This window comes from Indicator indicator, chromosome 10, assembly GCF_027791375.1.
Source record: "Indicator indicator isolate 239-I01 chromosome 10, UM_Iind_1.1, whole genome shotgun sequence".
Lineage (NCBI taxonomy): Eukaryota > Metazoa > Chordata > Aves > Piciformes > Indicatoridae > Indicator > Indicator indicator.
The window spans coordinates 16482381-16501549 of record NC_072019.1 but is presented as its reverse complement, the minus strand read 5'-3'; the positions used below and the strand labels follow the sequence as shown (position 1 = coordinate 16501549).

At 41.2% G+C, this 19169-nt stretch overlaps 1 protein-coding gene across 1 annotated transcript in view; it reads right to left on the bottom strand.

The window, feature by feature from the left end:
• Positions 1 to 19169, bottom strand: part of RABGAP1L (RAB GTPase activating protein 1 like) — a 256762-nt gene that overhangs the window by 77272 nt on the left and 160321 nt on the right. Inside the window, exon 17 of the mRNA XM_054384644.1 lies at positions 11504 to 11545. Coding sequence (XP_054240619.1) covers positions 11504 to 11545 — 42 coding nt within the window. The remainder of the gene's footprint in view (positions 1 to 11503; positions 11546 to 19169) is intronic.

Sequence of the window (19169 nt, the reverse complement as noted above, 5' to 3'; positions counted from 1 at the left end):
CTGAAGAGGTGGAAGCTACAGCATTTCTATCTAGGCTGAGATGAGCAGTATTTCATACAATCACAGAATTGTTTCAGTTGGAAATGACTTCTAAGATCATCAAGTCCCATCATTGACCTACCACCACCAACGGCCATTAAACCATGTCCAAGTGCCATGTCCACGCGTTTCCTGAACACCTCCAGGGAGGGTGACTCTACCACCTCCCAGTGCAGTCTGTTCCAATGCCTGACCACTCTTTCAGTGAAGAAGTTTTTCCTAGTACCCAATCTAAACCTCACACAATCTCAGCCCATTTCATCTCATTCATTCACCTGATACTAAGGAGAAGAGGCCGAACCCCACCTCACTCCAACCTCCTTTCAGGGAGCTGTAGAGAGCAATGAGGTCCCCCCTCAGCCTCCTCTTCTCCAGACTGAATAACCCCAATTCCAGCTGCTCCTCACCAGACCTGTTCTCAAGACTATTTGTGAGCTTCATTGCCCTTCCCTAAAGACACTCCAGCACCCCAATGTCCTTCTTGGAGTAAGAGGCCCTAAACTGAACACAGTAGTCCAGGTATGGCCTCACCAGTGCCAAGTACAGGGGCACAATCACTTCCCTACTCCTGCTGGCCACAGGAGGAGTGCTGATGCAGGCCAGGATGCTGTTGGCCTTCTTGCCCACCTGAGCATGCTGCTGGCTCATCTTCAGCCAGCTGTCAAACAGCATCCCCAGGCCCTTTTCTGCTGGGCAACTTTCCAGCAACTCTGCCCCAAGCCTGGAGTACTGCATGGAGTTGTTGTGACCCAAGTGCATCACCTGGCACTCAGCCTTGTTGAACTTCAGTCCACTGACCTCAGATCATTGATCCAGCCTGTCCAGATCCCTTTGCAGAGCCTTCCTACCCTCAAGCAGATCAACACTCCCACCCAACTTAGTGTCACCTGTAAACGTACTGAGGGTGCAGTTCCAGAGATTCTGGTTTATTACCTAGATTGCTATTACGCGTTTAGGAGAACACCACAAAACTGATCAGTTATCACAGGTTAAATGAGCACCTCACCACGCTGTACATTCTGTATGTTTGTAGGGTGAGAGGGTTTAAAGGAAAGGATTCTTTGCTGATTTTTTTAAAGTTTTTTTTTCCCGAAATTTTCAAGTGTTTCCATTAATTAAAACATACACTGCTAAATGTGATATTCTACAAACATTATATCTTCCACATGCAAATGAAAACATTGCTCAAAACATTAAAAGGGAAGAAAGAAGAGAAGAAATAATACTCTCTGTTTTGGGAAGCAGGTGAAAAGAACCAACTAGAAACACAGAGATGAATGGGCAGAGTCACTGGTGACTTTTGGGCAAAAGAGGACAGATTATTCAGAGCATGAAAAAACCTTAAATTCTTCCCTGCATAAATCACACTCTATAATAAGCTAAGAGCTAACTCTTACCCTTACAGAAATTCAGGTTTGGTTCATTTTAGGTAAGGTCCGGGCTTATGAAAAAAGGAATGGAGTGACTATCAAATAAAGTCTTCAACTCTAGAAAGTTGTAATAGGATCCAGTAGTTAGAGGCCAAAAGTAGATGAATTCAGGTTATAAATATTGTGCAATTTTTAGGAATGAGGAAAATTAACTACAGGATTAGGTTCTCAAGAGATGTGGTCTACTATCATCATTAGGACTTTTACATCAGGGCTTGGTTTCTTGCTTAAAAAGAGGTCTCTAAAATATGTTTAAAAAACCACCAAAACTCGATCAAAACTCTCTTAATTATTCATTTAAAAACTGAGGAAATACTTGCGAAAGGCTCACGGGATTCCAAGAAAGATGATGGGTTTCTATCTATCATTTTATAATGATGAACGTGAGAGCTATGTGCTTTTTCTACAGGGAAAAAAAAGTGCCACAACGACTACCTCAGCTCCTACCTTTACTATTTTGCCAAGAGTGCACAAAGCCTGATCCCAAAGGTGTTCTTGGTGTTCATACTGGTTTAGTTCCCAGGTATCCATGTTCTCATTTGCATGTCTAACAAGGCACAACTAGCTGTAAATCTGGCAACCCACCCATCATGAATGATTTCAGAATGACCTTCCTATGTGAGCACCACAGTTTTCTTTCTCCTTCTCTGCCTCCTCACATCATCCCTATGTAAGCAGCCCAGCTTCTGTGTCCTCCCTCTGCCCCAGTTTTTCTTGCAAAGCCATCACTGAGTCTTGTCTCCTATCCTGTGCTTTGTGTGGACAAGAATATCAAATTTTTACAAGAATGTACTGAAAGGTCAGGACAGAGCCTTCATAATTGCTGTATCAATTGCTAATAGAAAGATGCCTGTTTATGATAGCAGCTCACTTTTCTATATCAACTGTTAAAAAAAAAAAAGGAATTGGATTGTCTTTAACATTTTAGTGGCAAAAATTACTGACTTTGAACAGCTACACAGACTCTAAAATAGGAAGAACTATAATGGAACTGCCCTTTCAAGTTTATTCCTATAACAGAGCAAGATAAACTCTGCACCAGAACAGCTCTGAAAATCCGTATGAATTATAGCATGGCCACAATAACAGCTTCACTTCTCATCTTATCAGAAACTACTTTGTCCTTTCTGTTCTTCAGGTCTACTCATGACTGTGTAATCTGGATTTAGTGAAGTTTATGTCTTTATTAGAGAGGACATGATAAAACCATTCATTTCAATAGGATGTTCCACCAGCGATCTCTGCTGGGGTCGTGCTGGTTGGTCTGGTCTTAAATGGCTTGGAAAAGAGGGTGAATTGTGAGGTGACAGTGTCTGAAAATGCTACTGAATTATTCAGGGTTTTAGAGAGAGGGGTTTACAGGAAAGAACTGCAGAAGGCCCGTAAGAGACTGAAGGCTGGGCCAGAGTACGGTAAATGGAAGTCAATGCAGATGAATGTAAATTGATGCATAAGGAGAAGGGTATCAATTTTACATATAAATGATAGACTCTGAGCTGACAATTGCAGCTCAGGAATGAATTGTGGAGTCACTGCAGACAGCTCGAAGAAAATAATCAGCTCAGTGCACAGCACAGGTCAACAAAATACACCAAATAGTAGGAATTAATAGGAAAGGAAGAGAGATCTGAATAGAGAATGTCATTATTCTATGGTATAACTCCATGATGTGTTTTCACCTTTGATATTATGCATTATTCTGGTCCTCCCATCTCAAAAAGGAGGTAATAGAGACAGAAAGGTATTTAGAGGTAATAGGGCTCATAGGAGGCTTCCAAAATAGATGGGGAAAATATACTAAGAAAACAGATAGTTGATGAAGGGTATGTAGACTCATGAGTGGCTTGGAGAATGTGAAGAGGTACCAAGTGTCCAAAATGCCTTCCAACACAGGTGACAGGTCCAAAGCAAACAAAATTATAATTAAACAGAAAATCTCTGTGGTATTATCTTACACATGTTCAAAAGACACTGGACAAACCCAAAAAAAAATAGAAATGGGTAGATTCAGATTGAATGTTAGGAAGAAGTTCTTCACCATGAGGGTGGTGAGACACTGGAACAGGTTGCCCAGGGAGGTGGTGGAAGCCTCATCCCTGGAGGAGATTTTAAGGCCAGGCTGGATGTGGCTCTGAGCAACCTGATCTAGCGTGAGTTGTCCCTGCCCATGGAAGGGGGCTGGAACTAGACGATCCTTGAGGTCCCTTCCAACCCTAACAATTCTATGATTCTATGATACTATGATTCTATGGAACAACAATCCATACAGAGTTATTAAATATGAGACACTACTTCTTTCTCAGAGAGTATCCAAGACACAAATTGCCAGTGAAAAAAAAAAAACAAACAGAAAAAATCCTATTGTTCTGCTCTTACAGTCTGCTTTTGTTTACTTCAATTACATACTTCACTAAAAATTTCGCAGAGAATCACAAGATTTGCTAGGTGTGGGAGTCACACTTGAATAAGGTCTAGAGGGAATCATAGAATTATTAAGCCTGGAAAAGACCTCCAAGATCATCAAGTCCAACCATCCACATAACACTACCACACCCACTAAACCATCTCCTGAAGTGCCATGTCTACACATTTTTTTAACACCTCCAGGGATGGTGACTCTATGACCTTCCTGGGCAGCCTGTTCCAATGCCTGACCACTCTTGCAGGAAAGAAATTTTTCCTGATATCCAACCTAAACCTGCCCTGATGCAACTTCAGGCCATTTCCTCTCATTCTGTCACTAGTTACTTGGGGGAAGAGACTGACCCTAATACAGGATATTGAGAATAAAATTATATACATATATATCTGTATCTCAGTCCTGAAAACACCATCTCCAGTTTCCATTATCTAGAAATTATGAAGAGAGAGTATAATGAGGAAGTCCCATTAATATATGAATCAGCGTTCAGTGCTGCTAAAGAAATGCAGTCCAATGAATCCAAGCTTTCTCTGCTTTCAGCCTTCTATTCTTTTATAAAGGAGGTCTCTTCTCCCTCAAAATTAAAAATTAATGGTGAACAACCAGCTAATTGAAACTGAACTGATTTTAGGTGTGAGGAGGAGCTCAAATGGGCTAAGAAAGTAACTAGTCAGGACAGGATGGATTTTTAGCATGTAAATAACGGTAAACATTTTAAAACAAAACTCATTTTAGTAAGCATAGAATATCAGTAGTCTGGAACTTTATTGTTTCTGAACACTTTTAAGTACAGAATTCTCTGATATATTCTCCAACAAGTCACCACATGCTGTTTTTCTGGGATAGGGGGAGTGAGTCTGAGAAATGGAAATTCTTCAGCCCAGCAAAACCTGCAATTTAAGGATCTCCTCAATTTAGGAACTAGAATATAAAAGCAGTGAGCAACTCTTAAAAAGTGAAATCTTGTTCTCTGCCTAATGGAGAAGACATTGAAAACAGAACAGTCAGTTCTAATCTCTAGCACCAAAGATTTAGGATCCACTTCTATATCTGTAGCTGATCTGGGATCAGCTACATAAAGAAGCTATTTAAAAATTGTATAAAGGGCAACATCTATTTTGTCTTAGATGCTAATGTGAACATTTCTTTTTTATCTTGAAAAGAGTCTTTTGAGGATTTAATGCATTTACAGAATGGACTAAGCCAGAGCACCTAGAGCCACAGGCAGTTTGGACTGGAAAGGAACTTTGTATGTCTCTTCATCCAACCTTCAGCTTAAAGCTTAAAACTCAGTTCAAGCTCCTCCACCCAGTTAAATGCAGAATCAGAGCACTTGCAAGTAGATAGAGAATGAAATTGTTGTTGTATCTTTAGATGACATGGCCTAAGCTCCACTGCAAACATATTCAGTGCACTTTTCATGTGATACCTCTCAAAAAGTTACAATAATTGTCATAATTTCATCCCCAACTGAAAGACAATTCACATGTTTTTTTTTCAGTTTTCTGCACTGACAATAATATGCAAGTTTTACCTAAAATAAGCACCTGTCCAGTCTTCAGTGCCATCCTCAGATGTTTATCAGGTAAGATTATACAAAATATCAGTATCTTATTTCAGTCAGATATGGAAGAATTTGGGTTTTCGGTTTACCTATTCCTCTTAAATTCTTATTCTCATCTGACTGACAGAACCTACTTCATTGTTTGCTGCTTTGAGTTGAACCCTTTGGCTCTTTCCTTCGTTTTCTTTAAAGACTATACTACTTTCACAGAATCACACAGAATCACAGAACGCTATGGGTTGGAAGGGACCTCGAAAGATCATTCAGTCCAACCCCCCTGCCAAAGCAGGAACATCTAGAGTAGGTCACACAAGAATGCATCCAGGCAGGTTTTGGAAGTCTATAGAGAAGGAGACTCCACAACCTTTCTGGGCAGCCTGTTCCAGTGTTTTCTCACCCTCACAGTGAAAAAGTTTTTCCTTATGTTGAGGTGGAACTTCCTGTGTTCCAGTTTGTATCCATTATCCCTTGTCCTATCATTGGACACTGAGAAGAGCCTGACAGACACCTTTCAAGTACTTACAAACATTAATGAGGTCACCTCTCAGTCTCCTCCAAGCTAAAGAGACCCAGCTCCCTCAGTCTTTCCTCACAAGGGAGATGTTCCACTCCCTTCATCATCTCCACAGCTCTGGGCTGGACTCTTTCAAGCAGTTCTCTTTTCTAAACACCAATGCCCCAGGCTAGACAGTAGCAAGTGATAATTTCAGCAGCAGTTGCTAAAATGGGGCACAATTTCCAGGGCTGTGATACCAGACACTGCAAGCCACACAGCTCCCTGAAGGAACTGGTATATTCTACTCACAAAGAGCAGGATCAGCAGGGCATGTCTACTTCTCATGAGCATGCATTTTTGAGCTATGCACAAGACAAAATTTTAGGTCTGATTTTCAAGTTAGTGCGAATGGTAATTCAGGAGAGAATCAATGGACAAAATCTGAGACAGATTAGGTCAGGTATCTATCCAAAGAAGATACTGTCTTGAAAGACAAAAAAAGAAAACCTAGAGTTTACTATGTGTTCATTAAGAAGTGAAATGCAAATTATACAGAAGCACAGCATAATTTTACTCAAAATTCATGCTCTTACACAAATCTAAGGTGATGAAATAGTAGTTATGGAATCCTCTGGTTAGTCATGAATATTTTTTCATACAAATTTAAGAGAACAATAAAATTCTCACAGTTATCAGATTTTTTTAGACACAAGGAAGTACATTTGTACAGAAAAGACAATGTGACTTCTCTTTGAGACCCAGCCATCCACTTCTAGAAGATTACCACAGAGTTAAGCAGCTGCACAAGAGAATTACCAAGATGCTCTAGAGTTCAAGAACTCTCAGAATATTGGTTTATTTATTCAACAGTAGGAATAGCATCTATAAATACTTCAAGGTGATAAACACCAGTGTGAGTGTTGCAGGAAGGAAACTATTTAAGACGAAGGACAATGCTGATAGAAGAGTAAAGGAGTGTATAATGATCAGTGATAAATTTAAACTGGAATAAGGGAAATAGCCTTCCACCAGCAATACTGCTGCTGTTACTGGTTTATGAAATGGATGCTGTGTCACATAATAGCATAATATAGCAGAGAAGCATTTCTTTCACCCAGAAGGTCCTTTTCAGTCCACATAAAGAATGCTATAAAGATAACAAATAACCCTCCTTATCAAAGGTAATTTTGACACATTTTTTTCTTAATCTAAGGAGCCTCTGTACCCACCACCTAAATTAACAGCATCGTCTGCTGTACCTGCCATTGTAACTGGTATGCTTCTCCCTAATCTCTTGGGCACACACTGACACAAACAGCACTGAGATTGAAAGGTGGCAACAGAAATAACCAAGAAATCCAACTGCCTGGTTTGTGTAACATGCAGTTATCACTTGATAGCATGCAGTGAGGAGGGCTGGAAGAATCAAAAGCACCCTTAGAAATGCTGCTCACATCTGCCTGAGTTCAAGCTACAATATATGTAAAAGCACTGGTTTTAAGGACACAAAAGTGATCCAAGGGCTGGAAGCCCTCTGCTGTGAAACCAGGCTGAGACCTGTGGTTGTTCAGCCTGGAGAAGAGAAGGCTCGAGGGAGACCTTCTTGAGGCCTTTCAATAAGTAAAGAGGATCTAAAGGAAAGATGAGGACAGACTTTTTAGCAGGGCCTGTTGTGACAAGACAAGGGGTGATGGTTTAAACCAAAAGTGGGAGACTGAGACTATAGAGAAGGAAGACATTTTTGAAAATGAGGGTGGTGAGACACTGGCCCAGCTTGCCCAAAGAAGTGGTAGATGCCTTATTTGTGGTAACCTACCAAGTCAGGTTGGATGGGGCTCTGAGCAACCTGCTCTAGTTGTAGATGTCCTGCAGAGGGTTTGGACTAGGTGACTTTTAAAGATCCCTTCCAATCCAAACCACTCTGTGGCTTTGTGATTAAGACAATGCATGTACTGAAGTGAATCTCTGTAAGATAATGCACTGGCTGGCCAACTCAAGCAGTAACAAAGACATCGTTGTTTCTTACTATTTTCTGCCCATTTCAATTTGAATATATTCCATTGTCCTCATCAGAATTATGGCTTTCTTCTGTCATTAAGCAACATGATTTTAGCAGTCACCCAGACAAAACCTCAGAAACCTAAGTGTGGACGTCAAGTGTTGTTATGAATCACACTCCACAAGTAGATGAACCCTCAAAAAGAAAGTTTAGGTATGGATCTATCTTAATAGTTTGCCTAGGGAGGTGGTTGAATCACCACCCATGGAGGTGTTAAAAAATGTGCAGACATGGCACTTTGGGATGCGGTTTAGTTGGCACGGTGGTGTTGAGTTGATGGTTGGACTTGATGATCTTAGAGATCTTTTCCAAACTTAATGATTCCATGGTCTTATAAACCCTGTGGCTGATTTCTGCACTTCTAGTTCATGAGTACTCTTCCCCACCCTTTCTGTAGTTATCAGCTACAAGAGGGATTAATCTAGTACCTGATTTCTCCACAACCATATGTCTTAATACCTGCCTGGGTTTGCTAATTGCAAAACAAAGCCTGCATTTAGATGTTTGTGCTAAGGTCGCAGGATCAGAAATTGAAGATTAAGGAAATAACTACTGAAATATTAAAATATGAACCAAGTTTACTTTTGTCATTTTTTCTTAGCAGATGTGAAGATCTTAATGTTTGCTTTGTAATTTCCAACAAAGACAATAACTAGTTGATGACAAAAGGGATCACAAAGAGCGCTGGCACTGGAATGGTGCATTTTCCTCAGTCATTCTCTATTAATGGTCCTAATGGGGATTTTAAAATGGCAATATCAATGTTTGTTGAGTTCTTGTAAACCACAGTTTTCTGCATTGCCCTCTTCAATGCTAGGGTTTTTTTTCACCCTCCAGTGCTTCACTATTACATTCTGATCCTCAGAAAAGGAAAGGTGAGGGATTTGATTTTCTATGAGCTCAGCTCAGTAAATGTTAATCCAGGTGCAGGCTCTACATGAGGTGAGTGAATGATTAATGTCAACCTGTCAAACACTGCCGCCAGCTGGAGAGCCTGGCTGAGAAGCATGCTGGGGAGTGCTCAAAAAGCACTGACATGCATGAGAAATTATAACATTTGGATGCCACAGAAAAAAAACCCAAAAAGACGGTGCTTTTTCTTTGATAAGAAATCAGATTAATGTCCTGTTACAAATTACAGCCTCTCTAGCTAAAGAGCTTTAATCCTCTGGCTGTTCATTGCTACAATCATACTCAGAATGTGGGAGAAGGAAAAGGAAAAGATTCCACCCATGTCTTAAATACATGTTTATTTTCCAAAGATTACTGCATCAAGATGCCTTGGGTAATTGGTCACAGAAGTAGCACTGTCATTTCAAAACTAACAAGCATTCACTGTGAATACTAGCAGCTGCTTGTAGCAGTGAGAAACTGCATCAAGTAAATGGGAGTTCAAGATAAAAGCTTCTATTCTGTTGCTATTTAATGAGCGATTGTGAGGCACAGACTGCACAAGGCAGTGAGGAAAATGGCATTTACACAATAAAGACTCTGATATTCCACTGATGATGGATTCCCTCATCCAAATCAAAAACAATCTGAAAGATTGCAAATGAGAGATTAACTGCTCTGTTTTAATAAAGAACAAATCCTCAGGAGTTTTTTTCAGTTGCTTCAGAATCAGAGAAAAACAAAACCTGAGAAACACACAGTTTTTAAAGTGGTTCTTCTGCAGCAGAAGAACCTAGAAAGACTTGCATGCTAAACCTCTTTGTTTCTAATAATTAGGAGAGATAATGAACATATCTGAATAGGAAATAAATTACTTCAGGGCTCGGAGTATGAAATTATGTTCTTCCCTCTCAGAACAACCATTCCTGATGAAAGCAAATCATATGCTAATTCAATTGTATATAATCACCAGCTCCATCTTTGTACCACTCCAGAACCGGGCTCTTATTTGTGTGTTTCCGACTTCGAACCTTGTCTGTCTTAGCTGTGTTTTTTAATTTGTACTTGGTTTCAGCTGAAAGATAGAAAACCTTTCTCAGGGTAACAACTCCCTCACCATTTAGAGCTTATTACTGCCAGAACAGGCAGACACAGCACACTGCATATATGAATATACATATGCAGAAAAGAATAACTGCTATAAAGCAGAATTTATATATATATATACACACACAAAAGAAAAACTGCTATAAAGCTGAATTTAATATATATATACACATATACAGAAAAGTATAACTGCTATAAAGCTGAATCAAGACCAACTCTTAAAACTCTTAAACTTAGAAAATAGCTATAATAAGACTGACAAAATACTTTCTTGAACCTTCCTCTTCTCAAACAGCCCAAAAGAAATTAACAAGCCCCCATAGTCACAAATAAAATATTAAACAGGAAGAAAAGAGCACACCCTTCCCTCCCTCCTTTTTACAAATTTAGATTTGTGTAGGAGTACTTCCCTGGAAACCTACATTAATCAAATTTCCTGTTTATAGGCGACTTCATTTAATATATTTATTCACATAGAAAGTCCTAACACCATCTGATAGGTTATTGTGCACATTTCTTCACCTTCATGCTACGTACTGTCTTGTACTTATACTGGGGTACTTCCCTGAAGTTACTCCACCTCAAATGAAAATATATGTGGTTTGTAATTCCCAACTGGTCTGTTGACAGCAGCAGCATATATAGATGCATATATATTCCTGCTGTTTGACACTTCTGCTGTAAGACTTTGTGCCATAGAAGCTGAATCTCTGAAAAACACTCTTCACTGATGAACTCAACTAGTAGCTGTTGCTCCTTTCTAGGTAAATGATGAGGAAAACACACTGGAGTACTAGCAACAGCCAAGTGATAGTAGTCTGTGTCCACATTATGGGTTTGTTGGGTTAGGAGTGACAAGTTATTTTAGCCTGTATTATTTGATGGGAATCTCATGTGAATTCAAATGTGGCACTTCAAATCAGTGCCTGTATGTGGACTGCATTTGAACCAGAGCCAACTTGTGAATGTCAGTGTAAGTTTACTTGGAGCTGTCTCACTGGTATCAAAAGGGCCAATGCTTTACCTGCAGGTTTACTTGTTTGTTTGGTTAGGTAAAATCTGTGCCCAAGCCAAAGATAGAACTCCTCATATTATAAAAGACTTTCATTCCTCTCCTGACATGACAAATACATTTGACACCAAATAATATTCAGTCACATGCTTCTTGAATGGTTATATGTAAGAACCCATCCACAAAATAAATACACTGTGAAATGAATCAGACTTATTTTCTTAAATAGCTATTACATGAGACATTTAAATCCTTAGAATACACTCCTTGTTCCAGGAACTTCATGACGTGATTAAGTTTAATATAAACAGCTCTACTGCAAGAGCAATTTTGAAGACATTACCCAAATGGATGATATTTCTCCTCCGTTCCCTCCTCCAGAAGCCCCACTATTATTATTCCCTCAGACATGATACATTAAGCTAAGAAAATACTCCACAGAGTTTAATAAAATGTTAACCCCCCTTCTAATCAATGACTTACCTTTAAGAGAGCCAAGGCTACATGGAAGATTATGTTCATACCCTGAAAATGAGAAGAAAAAGACTTCAGTCAGTCGCAGCACACAAATCTCTCCTCTCTATTACTTAGCACCATGTAGCATCATAACTAGCTGCTGCCAAATCTCTAGGGAATGATTCCCTTTTCCCTGCCACATTACAAAGTTCATCATTAAAGCCCCAAGGCACCGTTTCCAAACTCCTGGCTGGGGAAGATGACAGCTCTTTGGAGCTTTTGGAATCTGGCTGTTCAATTCATCAAGTGCTTTGGAAGTGACAGACTATCCCTCCATCGTTTCAGTACCTGTCAGTGCTGGCTTTCATGAGCAGTAACAAGCAGAGCATCGAGAAAATGTAATAAATATTCTAGTTGATAGGATTTTTGCCAAGTAACTGAGCTTAGCTGTGATTAATCATGTACAGGCTTCCAAGCTCAATTGCAAAAAGAACCCAAAGGAAAATAAAAAAACCCTCCACAAGTACAAAATACACCTTTTTTCTTCTTCTTCTTTTGTTATCAGCCAAAAATAAAAACTAGTTCATAGATAAGCAAATTGATGTATCAGTCTGCTTTCTGGTCTGCAATACAAGTGCACAGAAATGCATTCACACAAATAAAAACCATCTCCAATGACTGACTATAGAGGCTACATTTCAATTTAAGTTTTATATGAAAATATGAAAACTATTCCCATGCTTTTAGTCAACAGCTTCTTATTTTGACAACAACAAGTTTCTTGAACGCCTCCAGGGATGGTGACTCGACCACCTCCCTGGGCAGTCTGTTCCAAGTCCTGACCACTCTCAGGAAAGAATTTTTTCCTAATATCCAACCTAAACCTTCCCCTTTTCACAGGGTAAGGGAGCACATACTCTGAATAAGACTCCAAGGGACAAACTGAAACTACTCTTGGGGTCCTGCTTGGCAAAGCAGCCCAAGGCTGCAAGCGCACTTCTCTCAGCTGCTCCTCACAAGATTTGTGCTCTAAATCCTTCACCAGCTCTGTTGCTTTTCTTTGGACACGCTCCAACACCTCAACGTCCTTCTCACAGTGAAGGGCCAAAAACCAAACACAGTACTCCAGGTGTTGCCTCGTGAGTGCTGAGTACAGAGGGATGACCATTGCTCTGGTCTTGCTTGCCATACTATTGCTGATCCAGGCCAGGATGCTGTTGACCTTCTTGGACACCTGGGCCCATGCTGGTTTATCTTCAGCCAGCTGTCAACCAACACTCCCAGGCCCTTTTCCACTGGCCAGTTTACAGCCACTTCGCCCAAAAGCCTGGAGGGTTGTTGTGATCCAAGTGCACTGCCCAGAAATAGTTTTTATAGAAACCTGCAGAGACTTGTCAGAGGCATTCTTGGGAAGAAATGGTATTTTTTCACATGAGTAGTATGGTGCCTTGAAGGGATTTTACCATTAATGAGTCTTGGAAGTGCTACAACGTTAGAGATAATGAATATTGCAACACTCTCTGAATTACTTTGCAATTTGATACATAATCATTATGATAACAAACGGACTTCTTCCACTAGAGGTCACAATTGCAGCAGGACTGCACCTTGCTTCATCATTGCAAACCCTTCTGCCAACTGGGGTAACAAATACTTCAAGTGAAACAACAGCTATTTTGCTTTTTACACTTCATTTTAATAGAAAAAAATGTCTGGCTGAGATTTTGGTACAGACACTGACAATACTACAGCACCAGCAGCAATAAATTAAGATCATAGTGCTCTCGGTTTTATTCCAAACATCAATTTGAAGCCACACAGTCACAACATAGCTTTTATTTCCTAGCAGAGAGGATCTGATAGAACATACAAGCTATAAATGAGAGCCATAACTACAAGCCACCATGAACTCTGAGTTTGTTGGTTGCTCAGATGTTGTTATTTTATGACCAGGGCTATTATGTGCAATTGTGGGATCAGTGAGCAATTAGTGTCCTGTGGATTTTCTGGCACTACCTAAACCACAAAAACACACACAAACACAAATAAATCAATTCAGTTTTTCATTTATTTTCTAAATATTCTTTTTCTGTTCTACATGAAACCCACATTCCTCCTCAATTCAAGCTAATCAATCTCTTTCCTGGTACTCCTCTTGTATGATCATTCTTCACATGGATAGCAAATGTGTCAGCTCTTTTTCTAGTCCTACCAGGCAAGAAGCTGCTACAGACTCCCTCATGTTACTTGAGATAACCTGTTCAATGCACAAGCACCCTAAAAGGACTTCAAATCTTCATATATAACTGTCCTGAATGACACCTCGTTATTTCTGGCAACAGAAAACAGTCTGCATCTTCCTCTCCCCTAAAAGGAAAAGGTATCACAAAACCCCAGCAGAGTAGGGGTTGGAAGGGACCTCTGGAGATCATCTAGTGCAACCCCTCTGCTAAAGCAGGGTCACATACAGCAGGGTACCCAAGATCATTACAATGTCCAGGTGCATTTAGAATCTCTCCAGAGAAGGAAACTCCACAACCTCTCTGGGCAGCCTGTTCCAGGCCTCCACCACCCTCACAGGAAAGGTTTTCCTTATGTTCAAGTGAAACATCCTGTGTTCTAGATTGTCCTCATTGCCCCTTGTCCTGTAATTGGCCATTGCACAGAGAAGAGCCCATCCCCACCCTCTTGCCCTCCCACCCCTTAGCTATTGATCAGCATAGATCAGATCCCCTCTCAGGCTGCTCTTCTCCAGGCTAAACAGCCCAGGTCTCTCAGCCTTTCCTCCTCACACAGATGCTCCAAGGCCCCTCAGCATCTTCATGGCTCTCCACTACGCTCACTCCAGTAGTTCCCTTTCTCTCTTGAACTGGGAAGGCCAGAACTGGACACCAATACTCCAGATGTGGCCTCGCTAGGATAGAGTAGAGGGGGAGGAGAACCTCCTTCGACCTGCTGCTGGCCACAGTCTTTTGAATGCACTTGGTAAGTCCCAAACCAAGGTGGTATTTTAGACCTCAGGCGTCAACTGCTGCAGCTTCATACTGACCAACTTGCACTTGCTGGACCTGAAGGACTAACAGACCCCATGGCAGCTAAGTGAATTGGCATCTGGCAATCCCCAATGAGGCTTCTACTCATATCTGGCTGTACAGCAAGATGCTTTAGGTTTCAAATGCAGTGCCTTACCCACCCATTTCAACAACACATTTTAAAACTATTGCTCTACATGCTTATTTTTTCCAAATGCATGCAAGACTATTCTGACATAGCCAAATTTAATGATTATGATTATGAAAAAGGAGGTTAAGCTCATTTCTCCACAATATCTTATTTAAAATCCTACTTCATTTACCACACACTGATTTATAAGATTCAGCTCAAACTTTTCCATCTATTTTAGAAGGACCAAAAATACCAACGTGCACCAGACATATAAATCATTGCTAGCAATATCCCTCCAGCAATTTTATAATGGAAACATGAAAGTACATACAAATCATCCACAGGAGGAAAGAGAAGGGAGTCCGTATTAAATAAGCTTTGGATAATTACTTTTTAAAACCAAAGATCACATGTTTAACTAGGCATTTGGAAATAAATGCTTTAATATCAGGCAAATCCTGTTTTGGTATTTTAAAAGTCTGCACATGTGAAAGTTGTCCATCCATAACTACCTAAACGCTTGGGATTTTTTTAATTTACAACAGTCAGGAGTGAAAAGACACACTACCATAGAATCACAGAATGGTTTGGGTTGGAAGGGACCTTAAAGATCATCTATCTCCAACCCCCTTGCCATGGGCAGGGACACCTCCCACTAGAGAAGGTTGCTCAAGGCCACATCCAACCCAGCTTTCAAGACTTCCAGGCTTGGAGCCTCCACAGGTTCTCTGGGCAACCTGCTCCAGTGTCTCACCACCCTTTGTGGGGAAGAATTTCCTCCTAATGTCTACACTGAATCTATTATTAAATAGGATTTACTATAAGAGCACAGGAATGGTTAGGGGCCTATCAGCATGTCAGATCACTTCTTGATTATGCAGCCACTCTCTTGCTTTTCAACCTTAGAGGCTTCATGCTGATGAGTGAAGGAAGGATGAATGTGCAGCCTACATAGTTCACAGACATTAAGCCCACAGTCAAGGCTCCCAGAAAGGAGGCATGTGGGTATCCTCCTTCAAGGAGCTTTTGCAGAAGGACAGCAGTTTCTGTGGCAGTCTGGCTTACGCACCTGGTTAAGCATCAGCACAGTATCTTGTTTTCCAACGCATCATTTAAGAATCCTCTTAAGCCTGTGTAGAGGCCTTAGAGCATTTTAACAGATCTCATTAAGCTCAAGAGCTTTGGAGAAGGAACAAGCCCATCTCAAAGCAGACAACTCTTGCCTATTCTGCAGTCCAGATGGTGAGATCAGGGTCAGGAAAGGGAAAACTTCATAATCTCTGCTATTGTAGGGTCTCCTTATGGCTCCTGCTGAGCGCCACACTGACTGCTCTGTGCTTTACAGAGGTTTCTGTAGGACAACACTTAAGAAGAAGGAGCATAGTTTTGCAGAGGAACTCTTCCTACCTACTAGCATCACAGTGCTGGGATGACCATTCACCAACTGGTAGGCCACCATTTAACTCATTGAGATTGTCCTTCATAGAAGCATCCACTTAGTTGAATTTTATGTCCAAAGACCATATTCCAACAGAGATTGTAGGTAACATTCTCATGAACAAACAGTGAAACTATCTCATGAGGCTGTAAAAATGAAACACTTCAGGTGGAACTGAAATGTGCACTGAAATTAAGACTGGCTTAAAATAAGTAGAAAGCTTATTAAGCTAACCCTCTTCTAGTGAGAAATTTTCACAGTCCTCAGTTTGAAGCCAAGATCTCTTCTATAGATGGAAGAACTCTTTGAGGAGTCCTCACTCTGCAATACGAAACAAGATGACATTCAAAAAGGCCTGAAAAGATTGGGAACAAAGAACAAACATGGAATGGTAAATACCTAATTTTGTAGGATCTAGTTTGTATTCAGTGAGACTTCTGTGACAGGAAGGATGCTCCTGACTTCCTTTAGAAGAGGCACATCTGTCCAGCTGACCCAGAAAATCTACTTAGAGACCAGGAAAAGGGAGTTTAAGAGGGCAGCAAAGTAGCATTTGCTTTGCCTGAGCTCAAAAACATAGCATGGAGCTGGCAGAAGAATTAGGCCAAATAATTTAATCAGGTAGTATCTGGAGAACATTTGCATATGGAGCAATTTTGAAATCTACCTCTTGTTTTATAGCTTTTCTTTAATGACAGAAGCTTTAGGAGAAGGTAGGTTATGGCAAATACTAGCATCTCTCCAAACCAGACCATCTGACAAACATTACTCTGGTTGTAGGGCAATGCCCTCTGTACTATTTTCACCAATAAATGAAGTTAATCTCTTAAAATACATATATGGAAAATTCATTTACATCAGTGTCCTTATCTGTGGTTTTGCTCTTACCTATGCATGACATATAGGAGGAAAGAGAGTAACCTTTCTTTCCAAAGCTATTCTTCCCCCCTGCTCTCATGAGACCTCACCTGGAACACTGCCTCCATTTCTGGTGTCCCCAGCATAAGAGGGACATGCAGCGGGTCCAGAGGAGGCCACAAAGATGATCAGAGGCTGGAGCACATCCTCTACAGGGACCAGCTGAGAGTTGGGGCTGTTCAGCCTGGAGAAGAGAAGGCACCAGGGAGACCTTAGAGCAGCCTTCCAGGACCGGAAGGGAGCCTTACAAGAAATCTAGGGAGAGACTTTTTTTTACAAGGGCTTGTGTGATAGCATGAGGGACAATGGCTTTGAGCTGCAAGAGGGAAGATTTACACTGGAGGTTGGAAAGAAATTCTTTACAGTGAGGGTGGTGAGACACTGGAACAGGTTGTCCAGGGAGGTTGCAGACACCCCCTCCCTGCAGGTGTTCAAGGCCAGGTTGCATGAGGCCTTGAGCACTCTGGTCTACTGGGTGTCCCTGCCCATGGCAGTGGGGTTGAAAATAGATGATCTTTAAGGTCCCTTCCAGCCTAAGCCATTCTATGAATCTATGTCTATGAATCTAGGAAACAGTGAAGCCACTGAGACAACACTCACTGAAGCACCAGGTAAAGAAGATATACATGAAAGTCAACTGAGCACCTCCTTAAGGTCAGGGAGGTCTCAAGGCTCACATGTCATGCCATCAGGAGAACCTGTTAACCTGTTCCTGCTTTCTAATACCTGTTTTTTCCTTTTTTTTTTTTAATAGCTTTTCAAGTGAAGTGAATTTGACATTGTTTGGTAACTCGAAAGTGGTTCATAATTATGTGTTCAGTTGCACACTCTTTCAAAGGAGCTGCAGAGGGTAATTGGGGTTACAAGTCCGAAAGGCGAATTAAAATTCTATTTCTGCTTTGGATGGCTTCCAGCAAAACATTTGTTTGGCAACTCTAATATGTGGAGAGCACACGATAAACTTTAGGAATGTCACAAATATATTTATTTTGCTGACAACATAAATATATAGTCTGAAGCTCCAATTTCTCATTGTAAGTAAGGCAGGCTGGGAGTGCACTCTGCAGGGATATGGATGTTAATTAACATACTCTACTCAGAGAAGGTTTGTCTCACTTGTACCTTCAGTTCACTGACAAGACAACTATGGGGGAGAGAGGCTACCTCTTGTTAAAATAAGGCACAGCATGAAATAGCAAGCTTTGTATGGAATCACAGAATCGTTTTGGTTGTGAAAGACCTTTAAGATCATCCATCAAGGCCAACCATTAACCCAGCACTGCAAGCTCATCACTAAACCATGTCCTTCATCAGCACATCTACATGGCTTTTTAAACTCTCTAGTGATGGGGACTCCACCATCGCCCTGGGCAGCCTGTTCCAGGGCTTGATAACCCGTCTGGGGAAGATCTTTTTCCTAAGGTCCAATCTAAACCTCCCTTGGCACAACTTAAGACCATTTTCTCTTCTCCTGTCACTTGGTATTTGTGAGAACAGACTGACCCCCACCTTGCTACAACCTCCTTTCACAAGACTTGTGTGCTCCAGATCCTTCACCTGCTTCACTGCCCTTCTCTGGAAATGCTCCAGCACCTCAGTGTCCTAGCCCAAAACTGAATGCAGTATTCGAGGTGCAGCTTCACCAGTACCCATACTGGGGGGCAATCACTGCTGCAGTCCTACTGGTCACACTGTTCCTGATTCAGGCCAGGATGCTGTTGGCCTTTTTGGCCACCTGTGCATATGCTGGCTCATATTTGACCAGCATCCCCCCAGCTGCATGGGGTTATGGCCCAAGGGAAGAACCTGGCCCAAGTGGAGAACTGCATCCCACTGGTCTCAGCCCATCATGCAGCCTGTCTAGATCCCTCTGGAGAACCTTCCTACCCTCAAGCAGATTAACTTGGTGTCATCTGCAAACTTACTGAGGCTGTAAGCAACAGATGCAGCTTTTTTACTGCGCAGTTATATGAGAGAGAAAAGCCCAAACTGCAGAGAGATCTTACTGCTAACATAGGAAGTAGAGTCGACCTCTCAGACTGGGCTTCCCCCAGTGACTCATTGCTCACCAAAATGGCTCACAACAGGAAATGCTGTAACACAAGAACGAAGGAGAGAAAACAGAGAAAACTTCACCCTGATATGATGATGCTGTGAATAATACACAAGCCC